Source organism: Perca flavescens, chromosome 19 (assembly GCF_004354835.1).
Source record: "Perca flavescens isolate YP-PL-M2 chromosome 19, PFLA_1.0, whole genome shotgun sequence".
NCBI classification, from domain to species: Eukaryota; Metazoa; Chordata; class Actinopteri; order Perciformes; family Percidae; genus Perca; species Perca flavescens.
This window is the reverse complement of record NC_041349.1, coordinates 29,725,555-29,744,615: the sequence shown is the minus strand read 5'-3', so window position 1 is coordinate 29,744,615 and position 19,061 is coordinate 29,725,555. Positions and strand designations below refer to the sequence as shown.

The following is a 19,061-nucleotide window of genomic DNA, read 5'->3' as shown; positions in this document are numbered from 1 at the left end:
AAACCATTGTTTTTGCATGGTTCCAGGTTACACTCACTCACTACAGTATCCATGTCTCACAGTTATGAAACAGTAGCATCCATGTTGGGGCCGTCTAGCTCTACTTTAGCTGAGGTGGAGCACCGACCCAAGGCTGCCTTTTCTATGGATCTGAAAGACAAGACACTGACCCCTTCAGATAAGTTTTCAACACATTTTGCGGATAACACTACTACCATACAGAAGATAGAGGGCCAGTTTGATGAAATTCAAACCAAAGATAACATTGAATTTCCATTAAGTACTGAGCCTTACATGTGGGACTTGTTAGGTGATCCATCAGTGTCTCCATCACCAACTACCAAAAGTGATGATGGGTTTTTGGTTTGTGCAAGCATGAAGAAATGGCCACCACTGACAGAGGCAGATATCACTGAAATATCAAAGGAAGATAGTGAACAAGTAACGGAACAAAAGGCTTCTCTTGATCAATGGCTCACAAAGGAGAGGCCACTCACAGGGCAGGATTCTGTTCAAACATCGGTATACATTGAAAGTTTGTTAGCAAGGCACCAGACAGAGACGGAACAGGATGAGGGTAGAACCATGTCAACTTCTTTACAGCTGGATAAAGGGTGAGTGTGTTTGGTTGCACGGTGTGATAGTGTACATGTTCTGCATTTTTGGCGATAACATTTTCTCTAGTTCTGCTTATGATTGCTTACTACTCAGGAAATTGTGATGGTCAACTATTTTGTAATGACTGTAAAGATTGGAATAGTGATGTGGAATGGTAATGTTGCTTTTTTATCATGTTTTACATGGTGTTGTAATCTTAGGGCAACTTTGTCTTTATGTCTTGTGTCTCAATTTGTTTTGTTTGTTTTATGTCTGCAACCATGTTAATTGTGCTGCTGCCTGTCATGGCCAGGACACTCTTGAAAAAGAGATTTTTAATCTCAATGAGTTTTATACCTGGTTAAATAAAGGTTAAATAAAAAAAGTGTCTTTTATTTGCTGCTGTTTCTGCTGTGCTCTCTGTGTTTTAATGGCAGAGTGCATGTAGACAAAGAAAGCAAAAATAAGTGATTGTGAGTTTTGTTTTACAATGTGTTATAATATATATATATATATATATATATATATATATATATATATATATATATATATATATATATATATATATATTTTGGCTGAGCAGATGAATTGGTTGGAGATGGGGTGCATGGTACAACTATATGACAGAGTAAAGAACAGCAAATTCTGAAGCTTGTCCTTTCTTTTCCTTAAGCCACCAACAAACAAACATAGAAGACATTTCTATCACTTCCCTGGAGCCTACAACAAATGAGTCACTGACAGATGCCAATGTACATGGAGAGATACTCAAGGACAAACCCTCCGACCCACAAGCTGATATTACTGTCCCTCAGCGAGGCAGAAAGCCCAGGAGAAAAGTTCCAGAACCTCAACAGAAAGGGTGTGATAATGAAAAAGACACTGTTCCATTACGACCACTCAGAAGGAAGGATAGTTTAACACCAGACCACAAACAAAAATCTGATGGTTTGTCAGTCAAGCCCCTCCCTGAAGTTGTTTCAGTTCAGTCTGTAAAAAAAGATGCTACTGGTGAGACACAACCTGCCACTGCCCCATCTTGCAACATAAAGAAAGAAGACAGTAGTGTTCCTCTTGGTGTACCTCAGAATGATCATGCCCAAGAAAGTGTTAGTGCTCGAGTTACACCATACACAGGTGACCATAGACAAAAAAGTGAAGGTGAATCCGTGCAAATATCCGTGGATGTTGTTGCGCCTCCTCGTGTCAAAAGAAGAGATGGCAGTTTGCCACCTGAAACTCCACAGAAAACTGCCCCTTGCAAGCCTCTGAGGAGAAAAGACAGCGGCACCAGACAGACATCTGTTAGAAAAGCTAATGGCCAACAAGATTTGAAAGTCAGTTCTGCTTTGAAAACTACGGATCCTGTTCCTCCTCAACCTTGCGAGAGAAGCTCTGATGTCTCAGGTGCTCTGGACCCTTTACAGAGCCTTGATAAACCCGGTCAAACAACTACTGAAATTATCCCTTCAAAAGACCAAACAACCAAACAACACTCTCAGGAAACAGATTTTGTGCAGAGTGCCTCTCGACAGGCAGACACAGAACTGGTCTGCTCAAAAGACACTGAGCAAACCTCTTGTACACCAAAATGCCCCAAGAAAGACACTGATACATCTGTCCAGGCCTCTTCTCACGTAATTCCACACTCAAAAAAAATTGAGAGCATCACCCTAAAGCCAATATCAAAAGTATTTAATGTTGAGCAAACTGCTTCTCTCTCAATCATTAAGAAGATACGTCTTCCACAACGTGGCAACAAGTTGCCCTCAAGCACATTTGGCAAAATTGACAGTGACAAAGAGTGTGTAAAAGCAGTTCAGATTGTCAACACTGGCATGGAAGAAATAAAGCAGTCTAGTGTAGTTGGTGACACATCTGTTGATACAATCGTCATCACATCTTCTAAGGAATCAGAGCATGCATTAGAGATAGCAGAAGCAAAGGACAAACAAAGAATTCTTCGTATCCCAAAGCCCCGTGTGAAAAAACGTCTTAGTGGCTCCTTCCCAGAAGATGTTACAGCTATGGAGACCACATCTAAGGCTTCCCATGGAGACGAGGCACAGGCAGTGACGCAGGGTGGTCTTTCATCCATTTCCCCAACAACTAAAGAATTGCCAAAGATGCAACACAGCAAAGGCTCCCCTCCTCTTCCTCTGGGTGATCAACCTTCTGCATCTACAGAAGAGGTGGTGCCTGTAAAGTTGAGGAGAAACAGATTGACCATTGACAGCAGTGTTCCAGTAGAGGATGGGCATATTTCAGAGAAGAGACCAGGAGCTTCAAGCTTGCCTGTACCAAAACCAAGAGTAAAGAAGCGTCTTAGTGGTTCTTTCCCAGATGACATCATTACGTCTCCCTGCCTGCCAGACACAGTTACTGACACCACTGGTCACGAATCAGTCCAACATAATCAACAGTCAAGCTTGCCTTTTCCATTGCCACGGGCCAAGAAACGTCTCAGTGCCACTTATTCAGAAAGCACTCCACCTGTAGACAATTTATTCCCCCAAGAGATGGAATTCTTTCAGAGAAACCTAGAGGATACACCCGCCACGAGCAAGGAAACTAAGGAATGCTCAACATCTCTGGATTCAAGTGTGATCTTTGAAGGAGGTTTTGTCACTATCCAAGGAGAAGATGTCGTTGCGTCAGAGTTGGAACGGGAAGTGCTAGAAGCAATGGAAGAAGAGGAATTTCCTCAGGCAGATTCTGTAGAAGATAATGAGAAGGCCCTGGAAGAAATCATGAAAGGCTGGACCTTTACAGAAAAACCTCTTCTCACAGATGACTCAGAGAAGTCTGCAGAGGCGGTGTCTGAGCAAACCGACATCGAAAAAGTCCTGGAAACAGAAGTTGATAGGTCCACTGTTGCATCGTCTCAGGATGACTGGCTGCATGTAGAGGATGATAAAGACAGTGAACCAATGCAAATAAACTCAAAGAAGGAAATGAGGGATGAAGAGTTGGACTTTGGCTTTGTGTCGGTAGATGTAGATGCTGGTTGTTTAGAGGAAGAAAGGTAAGATTAGTCAGTATACATTAAGGTGTGGGGGGTGAGCTCGTAGCTGACTAACTCTCTACACAATAGAAATTCTAATGACCATGTATTTTTTGATTATCATAACCTACATCATAACATGCATACAGAATCATTAATAATCATTATTTTGTTGTTCATGACAGTGTTTTCAGAAAAATTGTTAAATGTATTTTTCATTTTGCTTTGTTTTTTGTTTGTCTTTCCAGGCAAAGGGAGAAGTCACAAGTTGCTGGCCTCCACCAAGCCGATGAACCAATAACACCTCATAAAATACCTCCAGATGAGACTGCCTCTCTGGAAGTATGTTAAAGCTGCACTTACCTAGGACTTATCACCAATTCTGCAATTCCCCATCACTTCAAAGAATTAGCCTCTTTCCGTTCATTGTTTTGGTTTTATGACCTGCAAACTGTTATCAACAACCTAATTTTCCAGACAGTAGTCAGACACCGTGAGTGACTAGCTGGTGAAGAAAGTGGAAAGTGTAGTTAATATTGGACTTACATTACAGGTGGACAGAAAACACAACTCCAAATCAATGCTAATATCGCATTGTGTCTACTAGCTCTGTTAATTGGCAATAATGCTACATATTTCACAGTCAAATATTTTGGGACGGAGCATGTTTTAGCAGCTTGGGGAGGCTTTTTGTAATTGTTTTTAATGAGGGCGCCTCACGTTTTTCCGCTGTATGCACATTGCGTTTGTACAGAAGCACCCTAAATGCCTCGAGTTGAAAAAACTTCAACACAGAGCGGAAAAAGCAACCAACGCCATTAACTTCACAGTGGTTGCCTAACAAGAATAACAAAAAGACGCAACTGCAAAACAGTGATTGGGCATTTATTCCGATACAAGCTCTGACTCACTCTATGTACTGTAGTGCAGGGGTCTTCAACGTTTTTTAAGCCAAGGACCCCTTAACTGAGAGAAAGATAGAGCAGGGACCCCATATATTGTATAAAATTAAGTTGCATATAAACTGGGCCTACAGTAACGTGTAGGGTGGCCTAAAGCCTTTATACATACCTTTTTTGCATATTATACTAAGCTATTAAAAAAGCCTAATAAGTGTTGCTGTGATTTTATAAATCATGTTTACATTTTAAAACATACATGTGGTACAGTGGATGGCTATCTTAGTGACTACCTTACCTATAGGCCAGTATGTTTATCATCAGTAGGGATTTATATTTGCTAATAATATGTTAGATTCATGTTAAGACTTTTTTCATTTTTGAAAAAACTTAACAACACAACAATTAACAATAATTTGGAGGCCCCCCTGCATTGACTCTGAGGACCCTCTGGGGGTCCCAGACCCCCTGTTGAAGATCCCTGCTGTGGTGTCTTAAATCTAATTTATATTACATCATCATTACATCATCTCCCAATATTGTCATTGTGTGTGTTTCAGAGCTTTTCGCCCAGTCCCAGCTTAGTGACATCCAGTCAGTCTCTACTGGACTGGTGTCAGGAAGTCACACAGGATCACAAGGGAGTGAAGATCACCAACTTCAGCACCTCCTGGAGGAACGGCCTTGCTTTTTGTGCCATCTTACATCACTTTCAACCAGAAAAGATGTAAGAAACAGTTTAAACTAGATGGTCTACAGATAAAAAAGGCATTTATTCCTCTTTATTCATATGCTGTTTTATGTGTTTATTTTGTCTTCTTGTTCTTTGTGTAGTAATTATGAAATGCTGGACCCGTATGACATCAAGCACAACAACAAAAAGGTACCAACATAGCATAACTGTAACTTTTTTCATGTGTTGGTTAATAACTCCTAAGCTGATCTATTTTTCTACAAATTGCAGGCCTTTGATGGCTTTGCTGAACTTGGCATTTCCAGACTGATGGAGCCTTCAGACATGGTCATGCTAGCTGTCCCTGACCGCCTAATTGTCATGACCTACCTCAACCAAATCCGCACCCATTTCACGGGCCAGGAGCTCAGACTGCTTCACATAGAGAGGGATAGCAGCGAGTCCAGCTATGCAGTAGCAGGGGACCGGGAGAGCCAAGAGGACCCCCAGGCAACTGTTCGCTACTGCGCCCAGAGGCTCCAGGAGGAGGGTATAAGTCTAGAGAGCAATGGGACTACAGGCACAGCCGAGTCGGACAGTAAAACCAAGGATGTCGTTCCACCTCCTAGAACCAAACGGCTGCAGGTTGCTGGGTCAAGTGGGGCTCAGTTACCAGTGGCACCACCAAGGACTCATTTCCTGTCCAAGACTGGTTTCTCTCATGTCAAAGACGCTGATCTGGTTAAGAAGCGTAGGTCACAGCGGAGGAGTGGGTCAGTAGAAGAAGGAGACATATCAGTGGTATGATATCTTATTACCTTATTCATTTATCCTTTTAAACTCCTTTACTACATTTTCTCTCTTTACTTATCTGTGATATATGAGCAACCTTTTTGTCTGCAGGTCGTTGCAGGGCAGGATGAAAGAAGAAAGTCAGACACTGGTTAGTACTTCTCAAGGACAGATATCATATACAGTATCTGTTACCATATATATTAATATATCCACACTTTTTAAACTTTTAAGATACACCTTTATTAATCCCCAGCGGGGACATTTGCTTGTTGCATCAGTACAACAGAACCATAAGTATAGAAAGTAAATTATGAGGGATTCATAAACCAAAATAAGAATAGAATAAAGTAATACGAGAGTATTTGGAGACAAAATGACATGACAAAGTGGTGTGATTAATAGCAGCAGAGTCTGTTCACCAGTATGTGATGTGATTAAGTATTGCTACTTAGTGTTTGTCTGTATTAATATAATAGCATATGAACTGTTTTACAATATTGCCTCCAATTTACGTCACAAATGATCAGCGTGACATTTGAAGGAAATACAGGGGAATAAAGTTCACGTTACTGTCAACTGACAAGATGGATCGATGGCTTCCCTGATGTCTCAGCATAAGCAGCACCATTCTTCCTCATTAGGATGGCAACAGAGACAACGAGGGAGTAAAACCATCGTTTCATTTGGCTGTAATTTGTAATATACTGTTGAAGTAGGAGGCTTATTGTTTTTGGGAATATTTTGGCAGTTAGGTAGTCCCTGAGTTTTTTTTTTTTTTAATTGGGTAAGTGGTCCTTGGTCTGAAAAAGTTTGAGAAACATTGGCCATAACGCAAAAGTTAATGTAACATGTTGACACAATATAGTATAATATGAAACGTTTGTACAGTGAAGGATATGAGGCATAGTATAAGGTGCAGTAGTGTAGTAACATAGTACATAATAACATAATATATAGTATAGTACAAAAGCATTGCTGTATTCATAAATGTGTTTTGGTGCATCTGTGTTTGTCTCACAGAGAGAACAGAGGCTGTGGCTGAGGAGGGAAGACCAGAAGGCCAAGTCAGTAACCGTTTGTTTCATTGTCGGGTTGAATACCTGGAACTGTCCCTAACTGTCTGGAGGTAACATTATTACTCTATCTATCCAGGACCCCAACCAGTATGTGCTGAGTCAGATGGAAGCCCTGGAGGCGGAACAAAATCATATTGATAACAGAGCAGGTGTGGTGGAGAGGAAACTTAGACAACTACTGGAAACAGGTAAGATAACCTGATTACAGATGGGTGCAGAATAAATGAAAAGCACAGGGAAGTCTGGGTTACAAAGTCTTACTGAGGAAAGAAAGTACATATTATTAAATTTAGGGAAGACAATTTTGAAATTTAAAGCAATCATTTGTAATTTGAAGGCACCAATTACTCATTTTGGGCTAGAGGATAAGATACATGATGCATGTAATGTGCCACTGAAATTCTATCTTCCCTCATTACAATATCCAGCCCACATATACTGCACATACACACATGGAAACAACTGCGCTGTAGACTAATATTAAATTATCGGTTTTAGTGTTCGCAGTTCTGATCTTATTTATAATTCACTGTGAAACTCCCATTATCCCAATTTAGGAAAGAAAGAACAGGACGATACCTTACAGAGGAGTCATAGTAATGTGATTTTCTGCCGCAGGCAGTGACAAGGTGGAGGAGGAGCGGTTGATTCAGGAATGGTTTACGCTGGTCAACAAGAAGAATGCTTTAATCAGGAGGCAGGACCATCTGCAGCTGCTGTAAGACATCCACGACAAACCCTGCTGGAAACATGAACGTGAAGTGTAGAATTGACAGTATAGTATTCACAATTGACAAAACAATCTCACCACAAGTAGTTGCAGTTCTGGAGCTTTTGATCATTACAGAGCAGTGGTGTAGTCTAATGTATTGTAGTGGGTAAAGGTACTTAAGGTACTTTATTGTCACATATATACGAAATTCATTCTCTGCATTTAACCCATCCCTCAAGGGAGCAGAGGGCAGCCAATCACAGCGCCCGGGGACCAACTCCAGATCTGAGCCACTGCCTTGATCAAAGACTTCATTTCCTGTATTTGGATACATTTTTATGAACCAATTTATCGTGGAAATCCCTTTATTTAGATTAGAAAAAGTTAAAATAAATTGGCATGGTTGCCCCATCATCAATTAAAACAATGAATCCCTGGTCAAGCAAACCAACATGTATAAAATAATATGAAATATACAGCCACTAATAAAGGTTATTTATACATTTATACAAGAGGGCTTACAGGAGAACATTATTAGTACCTAAATATGAAACTGTATTGCTTAAACTTCACCAAGCGAACTATGTATACTGCACTTACCTGATCATGGACTCACATGAACACAAATAGTGTCCACACCGGATTAATAAAACAGAGTGCAGTTAGGGGTGTGCCATCCCCATGAGGCTTGTCCGTCTTCCCACCATAAGAAAAAAAAAAACCCTATTAGTCATTACTATGACTAATAGGGCCACAGCTTATTATTATGGGCATTTTTTACACTTATGTTGTAATGCATCTCTTGTGATTGACAGGCTGGAGGAACAAGACTTGGAAAGAAAATTTGAGCTGTTAAACAAAGAGCTGAGGGACATCATGGCTCTCGAAGGTACGCCTTTATTGCTAAACATACACGGCTTTATACCACTCCAGAACATTGTCCATGACAGGGCCACACCAAACACTGGTTGATGCTCATATTGTTGCCCTGTGCTCCTCGTGACCTTCTGTCTTGTTTGTGTGGGGGAGTGCCTTTACATATGTGTGTGCCTGCAGCTCTGTGGGAAGACAAAGTTCACACATAGAACTTCTCCTTTTTAACAAACAGGGTGACAGGCAGCCTTTTGGGAATGATAGATCGGAGCTTCTCAGCTTTGTTAAGCTTAAAACAGTTCTACAGAGGGATAAAATGGCTCTCAACAAATTGTAATTGACGTTATTTCAAGCTGACTACGGCCAAAGCTTGCCAAGAAGCGACTTTTAATATGCACATGGACTGGTTTGGGTTATATGGGGCTTTTTTAAATGCGGAGCACGAGCAGAGCTACGTGCATGTTCGTCCCCGTCGGCATGCACAAGATAAAGAGAAAGGGGATCCACTCTTCCATAGCACTACTAGAGGTCTAAAGCTCCACAGGGAACCTTTGCTTTATTTTTAGGACCCTACCTATAAAGGTTTTTTGGGGAAATGACCCCTAAACTGTCACAGATTAGACCTTGGACCCCCATTTGATAAGATTTTGTCCCAGGGTCCACCGTCTGATAGGATTTTTGCTTGTATGTCTTATTACCGAAAGCGTATTCACCCATGACCAAAATACATTCATACATAAAGTCATACATTCTGTCATTGTTACTTATAGATGGAATTATAATGAAACTTTTAGTGAAAAAACAATTCCCCTTTTTTGCTGTGGACCCCATGGAACCACCCAACCAACTATTTTGCACACTGGGGGATGGACCGTAGTTTGGTGTTTAAGTGCAATACAATGATTTCCCCCAAGGATGGATAAACGATCCCAATAAATAATTGTGATGTCGGTAACGAGCTGAGATGCGGTCGTACTCTCTATCATTTCAAATGTTTCTTTACCAGAAAGTGGTCCCTCTCCTCACTCTCACTCACTCTCATCCTTTGTTCCTCTCTGCTGTCTTTGTGCTGCAGAGTGGCAGAAGACGCAGGCCCATAAACACAGGGAGCAGCTGCTGCTTCAGGAGCTGGTTTCACTGGTCAACCAGAGAGACCAGCTGGTCCACAATATCGACGCCAAAGAGAGAGGGTGAGACACTCTTACTCTTACTGGGCTGTATGAAGGCTTAATAAAGTCTGTCAGGCTGTTGGCATGGATCGTTCGTGCCTAAGAAAAAAGAAAAGCTAAGAAAAGTAAAGCACTGTAATTCGTTTGGATTCCACATATGTATTGCTGTATGCACCACATTGGCCGCTGCTGTATAAGAGCGGTGGGATCTGCGTAGGGAGGGTGGATGGGTGGGTTCGTGTCCTGGAAGAAGTTAAGGGGAAAACACAAGACTTTCACCCAGGAAACAGGTGTCTGTGTCCCAGCAGAACTACTTAAGGGGGCCTGTGTTTTAACCCAAACCACAATTAAAAAAAAAAAATCTTAACTAGTCGTTTTGGTGCCTAAACCATTGCCACAGAACTTTTTGTCAGCTAAACTTAACTGCAACAGCCGCTGAAAAGACTGTGACCTCACAGTGCTCTGTACCCAGCCATTTTTCGTCGGCCTAATTTTACTGTTAAGACCGCTAAACTTAACTGTCATGTGACCGGTTGTTACGTGAAGTTGTAAAACTAATATTTCTTACAACAAAATAAAATAAAAATATAAAACCTCAAGATAAAAAAAAAAATGGAAGTCAGGCAAAGCGGTGAAAGCATCCATTCTAGTCCGTATGTGCTCCCGTCAGACAGTACGCGTGAGATGGACGGACACCTGAAAGACATCCCGTGTAGACAGCCTGTGACTCTCCTCCTCTGTCCCTGTCCTCAGAGCTCTGGAGGAGGACGAGCGTCTGGAGCGAGGCCTGGAGCAGCGCAGGCGGAAGTATTCTGTCCAGCAGAAAGAGAAGTGCGTGATGCAGTGATTCCATCCGCATCCAGCCATCCAAAAACGCTGAGTCACCTATGTGAAAGAAAGCGGGTCAAGACAACAACAAAAAAAGAACGGGACAGTCGTTTTTTTTTGGTCATCCACCACTTGCTGCCAGACTGATTGGTGTGGTTTGAAGTCGGCAGTAAGAGGACATTGAGACACAGCTGACCCAAGGAGGGTACTTCGGTAGGCAGAAGGCAGTACACAGTACATGGTGTAAGTTTTACCAAACCCTACAGGATGTTCGGCACCCACTGAGCAGAAGGCATCGGTGGCTCAGAGAGAGCAGTTTGGACTTGGTTTGCAGTTTCTGTGCTGTGTTTTTAGTGTCTACTGTTACAGACCTGCGACTGTGAATGTAACCGTGTGTTTGATTGATAGTGTGTACGAGACTGGAAATGTTTGCTACAGGAGATGAGCTGCCATTTTAAAAAGGGGAGTAGGTTTGACCAGTGTCACAGCGATACGGACATGTTGGGATTGGACCTGCTGATAACAAAAAAACAAACTAGCGCCAGTACATTCATAGAGGATTCAGTGTTTCCTGTTGACTGTTACTCATAAGATAAGATAGACTTTATTAAACCCACACTGGGGGAAGTCCTGTGCTGCAGCAGATTTTCTTTACCCACATCAGAATAACACAAATACACATTAAGTAGACATAGGAGAAAAAATATACATAAATATTATAAGAAATAGAAAAATAGAAAAATAGAATTAGTTATAATAATAATAGTGAATGAAGGACCTGCGGTAGAACTCCCAGTCTCATGTAGGGGGTGGGAGGTGTTGCCCATGATTGATGCCAGCCTGGCTAACATCCTCCCCCCCCCACCTCCTCTATGGTGTCCATGGCAGGGGGGAGATAGCAAACCCACCTTGCCATTGTATTGCCTTCTAAAACCATCTGTATGAATGTTTTTTTGGATCCATCGCCGGAATATCAGCAGGAAGACATCTTTTGTCAGTCCTTTCCGTAACCGTGACACGACCAATGGGTTCATGGGTTCATGTGTCTCCTGTCTGACCTGGGTAAGGTTTGGTTGAGTTTAGGCATGGTTAGGCTTAAGGAAAGGTTTTGCTTTGGGATAAAATAGGACTTATGGTTATGGAATGATCGTGGTCATGGTTAAAGCTGATGTTGATCACGTACAACAGTATGTACTAGGGCTGCACGATATGGGGAAAGTATATCGCGGTAACGATGTTACTCGCGATACATAAACAGATATTAAAATGTATTCAGTTCTGCATTTCTGATGCTTTCGGAATTCTTCTACAATACAACCAACTGCTTGTTTAATTTAAAATATTTTTTCCAACCTTCTTTGTATGGACAAATTGAACATTGAATTGAATATAAAACGTAGCACTTAAAGAAGAATGACAGTTGTCTACCGATATTTTCTTTCAACTAACACATATGCGATGTGCAATATGTCGCAGCCTTTCGCGGTGTGTTTATTGCGCCAGTTGATATTGCAACAAATGTCGGTCTAGCCCTAAAGGAAAACTACACTTTTTGAACATGCAACTAGTCACCACAGCTGCCTTACTGAAGGATAAAAAAACACAAAGTGTTTTAGAGTTGTAGAGGTTTTGACCCCTTGGTACTGGAACTGGATTTTAGTCATGCCCTCCCCTTGTGTTTGGATACTTTAGTTGTTGACGCACGTAGCTATTTGGAAATGAGAGCTCTAATGTAGTCTGGTTTTGGTGTTTGAGATGTTGAAATGTTTACATCATATTGTATGACAGGATGTAGGTGCTTATGGAATGCACGGACGAGGAAAGCAGCCATGGAACATATCTTCCAATAACTTATTGGATTCATTTTCTTTTAAGGTTTTACTATTTATTATCAAGACATATCAACTGGAGAAGCTGCCGCACAGATATGTATCTATTTTAACCAATGCTTATCGCCCTCATTATTGCAGCATTTGACTTCCATCCGTGTAGAAAACGTTCATACAGTACAGTAACATTCATCTGTACACTGATACTGATTATTCATGACAGTGACATAGGAATATTTCCATAATTGTACTATGTGGGATTTTTATTTTGCCACTGATTTGGAACATGTTTCTGATAAGGTTTAAGGGTTTAAACACATTCAATGACTCCACTCTTTTATTTTGTTTCTGTTCAAGCAATTGGAAATACTTTTACATTATGCAAATGTATGTTTCTATAAAAGGTGAAGATGTGAATGTCTCTTCATAATAAAAGCCAAATCTTTGTTAGCACAATATTAACACTTGCTTAAAGTGAATTAGCGCTTCCATCTCTTCCAAGGACACTTGCCGCTTGTTTTTGCGCTGAAAAGTGATGTTCTGTAACAGAGACATGTAATATTTTGTGTCGAAAAGTTTGCAGTTCTCATGTTGCCATAACTGCTGGTTGTAGCAGCTCTGACCACCACCTGTGGGAATTAGTCACAACCCGTCCAAATGATTGATGTGTGTTTTATTTGTGGTTTTTATGTTACATTTGCACTATTTGTAAAGTTTGAAAAATACAAAAGATTTGAATGCCTTCACAATTCTCATGCAGTTTCTTTTAACACTGTATCAAATAATGAAATCTGTTGCATTATATCGGTATCAGTATGAATCCATAAAGACCTTGTTCAGAATGGGCTTTCGGAGGCTGGAGTTGACCATTGCCAAATGAGTTGCTACAAAGCTAATTAAGACTATCAGCTCCACACAACTCTCTCTGGATTGCTCAGTATGGCTATGTTCAGAAGATTGTGGCGAGTGAAGATAATGACCTCTTCTGACGAGTACATCATGTTTTTTTAATCCTGTGTCCTTCTTGGCTACTAGCAACTGCGTGGAGGAAAAGGGGTTGGGGTGGTGTGCGAGCACGGAAGGCTTGTATCATGTGGACACGCCGACAGTTTTGTTGTCTTAGAATTCCTCATGGGGGCTTCAGAAACCACACACTGTAGCTTTAAGCTGCAGATGGACACTATTTTTTTTTTTTATCAGAAGCTGTTGCATGTGAGGGAACAAACTTTATACAGGGCATGTTAAAATAAGGAAAAAAGGGTAACCAAGCTCATTTGTAAACTGATAATTCCAAATGAATTCGGTTTTGAGTTAGTTAGAGTTTAGTAAATTAACAGAAGTAAGAATTCTTAAATGCGACAATACAAAATACATCATGCTAACTTGAGTTAAGTTTACAGATGTAAACCTTCTCAAAGCCACTTAAGTTGAATTGTCAAACACATTCTTGGGGCGTCTGTGGCTCAGTGGTAGAGCGGTCGCCTGCCAGTCGGTGGTTCGATCCCTGGCCCCATGTCGAAGTGTCCTTGGGCAAGACACTGAACCCTGAGTTACCCGGAGTGTAAATGTGTGTGAATGATTATCTGATGAGCAGGTGGCACCTCGGACGGCAGGCTCGGCCACAGTGTGTGAATGTGTGTGAATGGTGAATGGTTCCTGTACTATGTAAAAACACTCTGAGTAGTCGTTAAGACTAGACATGTGCTAGATAAATGCAGTCTATTTACATCTTGTACCGAAACAATATTATAGGTTGAATTCCGAAGAAGCCGCGTTTCCGCGCAGCCTTAAGAATTATTAAAAGATATTTTAGGCCTTAAAACGTCTTCAAGTCTTAAATAATTTTTTCAGATCAGGAACTGAAAAATGAATGCCCGAGTGAAGTCATGAAGTCATCATTTGTTCCTTTGTTTCACTTGATGATATTTAAGGCAAGGCCCTTAACCCCAACCACTCCAGTGAAGTTGTTCAGCACCCAGCAGATCAGACTGTGGTTGTACTGGGCAGCTTCCAGGTATGAATGTGGAACTGAGAACACCTTTTACTGTCCCCCACCCCCCTCCCCCCACCCCCATGCTGCAGGAAGTTAAGAATCTGATACATCAACTCTGCTTTTACAAAGTGTCAGTGTTTTTTGTTTGAACGTGGGTGAATAATACTCTAAAAATGAATGGCAAACATCAGCATTTCTAAAGAGAGAACTAATAGAAAGAGGAAGTGAGAAAGTCTTGCCCAACACTGGCCAGAAAGGATGTGTGGGCTAGGAAACATGAAACAAAATACAGAAAACCAATTATAATTCAGTTGAATTAAATCACAGTTTATCATAACGTCTTATTGCGTTAAAATTTGAATTCAGCCAAACCCTTCTTAGTCCTCCTTTAAACTGGTTTAATGTCACTTTTAATCGTAAAGGATGCTTCACTACTGTATGTCAGCTTGACTAAAGGAGCCTATGAAGCTCTGTACAGCTTAATTGACCCAAAATATTTAAAAAAATGGATTAGTACAGTTGCAAAGTTTACAAGGTATTTGACGGCAGGGGTGGGAGGCAGAGGTGGGGGACTCGAGTCGCATGACTTGTCTCGAGTCCGACTCAAGTCGCCAATTTGAGGACTTGAGACTTGCTTGACTTACATTGATAAATGACTTGACTTTGACTTGGTATTCAAGACTTGAGACAGATGACTTGAAAGGACTTGACTTTTTATTAATGTAATAGCCAGGCCGTATTCTTTTTTCAAGGTATTGAAATTAAAAGGCAAGCCGCGATGGGCAGTGGTGGTTAGACGTGAGAAGAATCCACCGCTGCCTTTATTGGATATATGTCTCTGTAATGAAGTTTTTGCTGCAACAGTTTTGTTGCAATATTGAAAATAAAGACTTAAAGGTCCCATAGCATGAAAATTTCACAGAAATGGCACATACTAAGGAAAACTCATTGTGGGACTGGCTTGTAGTGGCTATAATTCTGCACCAATTTCGGGAAAGAGACTTCAGATACAGTATAAGAGGACCACTAAGGTCTATATAAAAGAGACTTCAGATACAGTATTAGGGGACCACTAAGGTCTATATAAAAGAGACTTCAGATACAGTATTAGGGGACCACTAAGGTCTATATAAAAGAGACTTCAGATACAGTATTAGGGGACCACTAAGGTCTATATAAAAGAGACTTCAGATACAGTATTAGGGGACCACTAAGGTCTATATAAAAGAGACTTCAGATACAGTATTAGGGGACCACTAAGGTCTATATAAAAGAGACTTCAGATACAGTATTAGGGGACCACTAAGGTCTATATAAAAGAGACTTCAGATACAGTATTAGGGGACCACTAAGGTCTATATAAAAGAGACTTCAGATACAGTATTAGGGGACCACTAAGGTCTATATAAAAGAGACTTCAGATACAGTATTAGAGGACCACTAAGGTCTATATAAAAGAGACTTCAGATACAGTATTAGGGGACCACTAAGGTCTATATAAAAGAGACTTCAGATACAGTATTAGGGGACCACTAAGGTCTATATAAAAGAGACTTCAGATACAGTATTAGGGGACCACTAAGGTCTATATAAAAGAGACTTCAGATACAGTATTAGAGGACCACTAAGGTCTATATAAAAGAGACTTCAGATACAGTATTAGAGGACCACTAAGGTCTATATAAAAGAGACTTCAGATACAGTATTAGGGGACCACTAAGGTCTATATAAAAGAGACTTCAGATACAGTATTAGGGGACCACTAAGGTCTATATAAAAGAGACTTCAGATACAGTATTAGGGGACCACTAAGGTCTATATAAAAGAGACTTCAGATACAGTATTAGAGGACCACTAAGGTCTATATAAAAGAGACTTCAGATACAGTATTAGGGGACCACTAAGGTCTTTATAAAAGAGACTTCAGATACAGTATTAGGGGACCACTAAGGTCTATATAAAAGCATCCAAAGAGCACCATGTCATGGGACCTTTAAATGACGACACTTTTTTTTTTTTAACTGATTATGAATGTAAAAACTGGGGTAGATCTAAGAATTTTGAATGACTTGACTTGTGTCTTGCTTGATTCTCACCACAGTGACTTGAGACTTGCTTTTGCGACTTGAAGGTTAAGACTTGAGACTTGCTGGTGACTTACCTGTGTGACTTACTCCCACCTCTGGCTGGAGGGGAGCAGGAAGGCTAAATCAAAAGTGTATGTACATATGTGTATGCATAGTTATATATAGTATAATTCTATTTATTAAGGCTGCCACCACTGATTATTTTTGTTGTCGATCAATTGTCGATTATTGTTATTTTTGAATGAATGAATGGTTTTATTTCAAACAACATACAAAAGAAATAAACACAAAACTTTAAATACAAGACACAGAGTATTTCACTCTAAGAAAAGGCACACACTAAAAACTCCTGGGTTATTTCTTCAACCCAGTTTCTGGGTTATTTGTGTTGGGTTAAAATTGTGGGTTATTTTTTCAGAGAGTAACCATTTTCTGGGTTATAGGGCTAATATTTTGTTAAAATAAGGAAAAAAGGGTAACCAAGCTCATTTGTAAACTGATAATTCCAAATGAATTCGGTTTTGAGTTAGTTAGAGTTTAGTAAATTAACAGAAGTAAGAATTCTTAAATGCGACAATACAAAATACATCATGCTAACTTGAGTTAAGTTTACAGATGTAAACCTTCTCAAAGCCACTTAAGTTGAATTGTCAAACACATTCTTGGGGCGTCTGTGGCTCAGTGGTAGAGCGGTCGCCTGCCAGTCGGTGGTTCGATCCCTGGCCCCATGTCGAAGTGTCCTTGGGCAAGACACTGAACCCTGAGTTACCCCCAATGCTGCGCATCGGAGTGTAAATGTGTGTGAATGATTATCTGATGAGCAGGTGGCACCTCGGACGGCAGGCTCGGCCACAGTGTGTGAATGTGTGTGAATGGTGAATGGTTCCTGTACTATGTAAAAACACTCTGAGTCGTCGTTAAGACTAGACATGTGCTAGATAAATGCAGTCTATTTATAACCCAATTCCTGGGTTGTTTGGGTTGCTGGGTTATTTTTCAAAGAGTAACCCATGTTCTGGGTTATATGGTTGTCTCTCTCTCTCTCTCTCTCTCTCTCTCTCTCTATATATATATATATATATATACTTAATGTATTTTTTGTTGGAGGGGTGTATTTTATGGAATTATATTATCACATTATGATAAAACAGTATCACCAGGATTTGTAGGAGAAATAAAGTGACACACCCTCTAAACATGGATCTATTAACTAAGAAATAGAAGAACACCTCCTTCCCTCTCTACCCCCGTAGAAGAAGAACGCCCCCTCTCTCAGAGGTGTGGCGGGACTGTTGATACAACGTATATACATATCATCATTTCAGAGCGAAGGAACTACTCATCCCATAAACCACCACGCAATAGATGAGTAACTTAGTATTTGAAGTAATGCAGGAAGTGTCTATTTAGTTTCCATGCTTATTGTCTTTCCACAACAATGTTAGTGAGTAAATCTACTGAAATGGCCCTCATACCTTAACAGAGGAGTGGGATGCGTGAGATGAGAATGCAGAGGTTTAATCACAAATTTCATGGCTGTAAAAAAAAACAACAATGTCCATCTGTATGTCTTTGTCAAGTGTAAACCAGTTGAATAAATTGTTGGGCAGGGTCATACCTTTTTTTCTCCATATCATTTTGGAGGCGTTAGTTAGGTTATTTGTGACCCAACTTCTGGGTTAAAAAGGAACCAACTAATTTCTGGGTTATTTCAACCTAGAAAATGGGGTTGATTTTTTTGACCCAGAAGTTGGGTTATATTAACTAACATTTTGGGTCAAGTATTTAACCCAGAAGTTGGGTCAAAAAGAGTAACACAATTTTCTGTGTTGAAATAACCCAGAAATTAGTTGGTCCCTTTTTTAACCCAGGAGTTGGGTCAAAAATAACCCATAATGGGTTATTTTTCACCCAGGAGTTTTTAGTGTGCAAGAATAAGCAAAAAATTAAATAAATACTCTCGTCCCAAAAGGAGCAGGAAGAAGCCAAATGCTTTTCTGGTCCTACCCTTTTTGAAATATCAGCCTTTGTCTCTCTCTCTCTCTCTCTCTCTCTCTCTCTCTCTCTCTGGGTAGTATCAGATACTAAAGCCTAGTTCAGCCTCTCTCTCTCTCTGGGAAGTATTCTAGTGTGTGTGGCTGGCCCTCCGACCTCCAAAAAGAGACAGTCCTGAAACCAAACATCCCCTTACCATACAGCTGTCTGGATTCCCTGAATCTGTAGAGGGACATGATTACATATCATAACATGATTATCCCTTGTGTTGTCCTCGGGTCAAATTCGACCCATTTTCAAAGATTTTTTATATCAGAAATATTGGTTTCTTAACGACCAAATTGCTCCAAAATAACTAGGATGCATGCATGTACGTTGTATGGAACCCAGACAACATAGACATTCATGCATCCATGTTGTTTTATTTAATTTCACAGCATTTGAAAACAAAAATTAAAATGGTTTCAAAACAGCATCCTGACCAAACTTTGACATAAACCAGTCTGTGATTCACTCAACATCCTCTGATCA

The 19,061-nt window shown here is 40.5% G+C and overlaps 1 protein-coding gene across 2 annotated transcripts in view; it reads left to right on the top strand.

The window, feature by feature from the left end:
- ehbp1l1a (EH domain binding protein 1-like 1a) overlaps window positions 1–13,204 on the top strand; it is a 50,682-nt gene extending 37,478 nt beyond the window's left edge. The window contains exons 15-25 of one of the 2 annotated variants that reach the window (XM_028564425.1): window positions 3,850–3,943; window positions 5,061–5,227; window positions 5,335–5,383; window positions 5,465–5,974; window positions 6,077–6,116; window positions 6,989–7,032; window positions 7,121–7,232; window positions 7,663–7,762; window positions 8,572–8,645; window positions 9,705–9,819; window positions 10,552–13,204. In XM_028564425.1, coding sequence (XP_028420226.1) covers window positions 3,850–3,943; window positions 5,061–5,227; window positions 5,335–5,383; window positions 5,465–5,974; window positions 6,077–6,116; window positions 6,989–7,032; window positions 7,121–7,232; window positions 7,663–7,762; window positions 8,572–8,645; window positions 9,705–9,819; window positions 10,552–10,645 — 1,399 coding nt within the window. In that variant the 3' untranslated portion in view covers window positions 10,646–13,204. Of the gene's footprint in view, window positions 1–26; window positions 1,074–3,849; window positions 3,944–5,060; window positions 5,228–5,334; window positions 5,384–5,464; window positions 5,975–6,076; window positions 6,117–6,988; window positions 7,033–7,120; window positions 7,233–7,662; window positions 7,763–8,571; window positions 8,646–9,704; window positions 9,820–10,551 lie in introns of those variants that run through there. The other variant, XM_028564423.1, reaches the window with a different exon arrangement.
- Window positions 13,205–19,061: the final 5,857 nt, after the last annotated feature.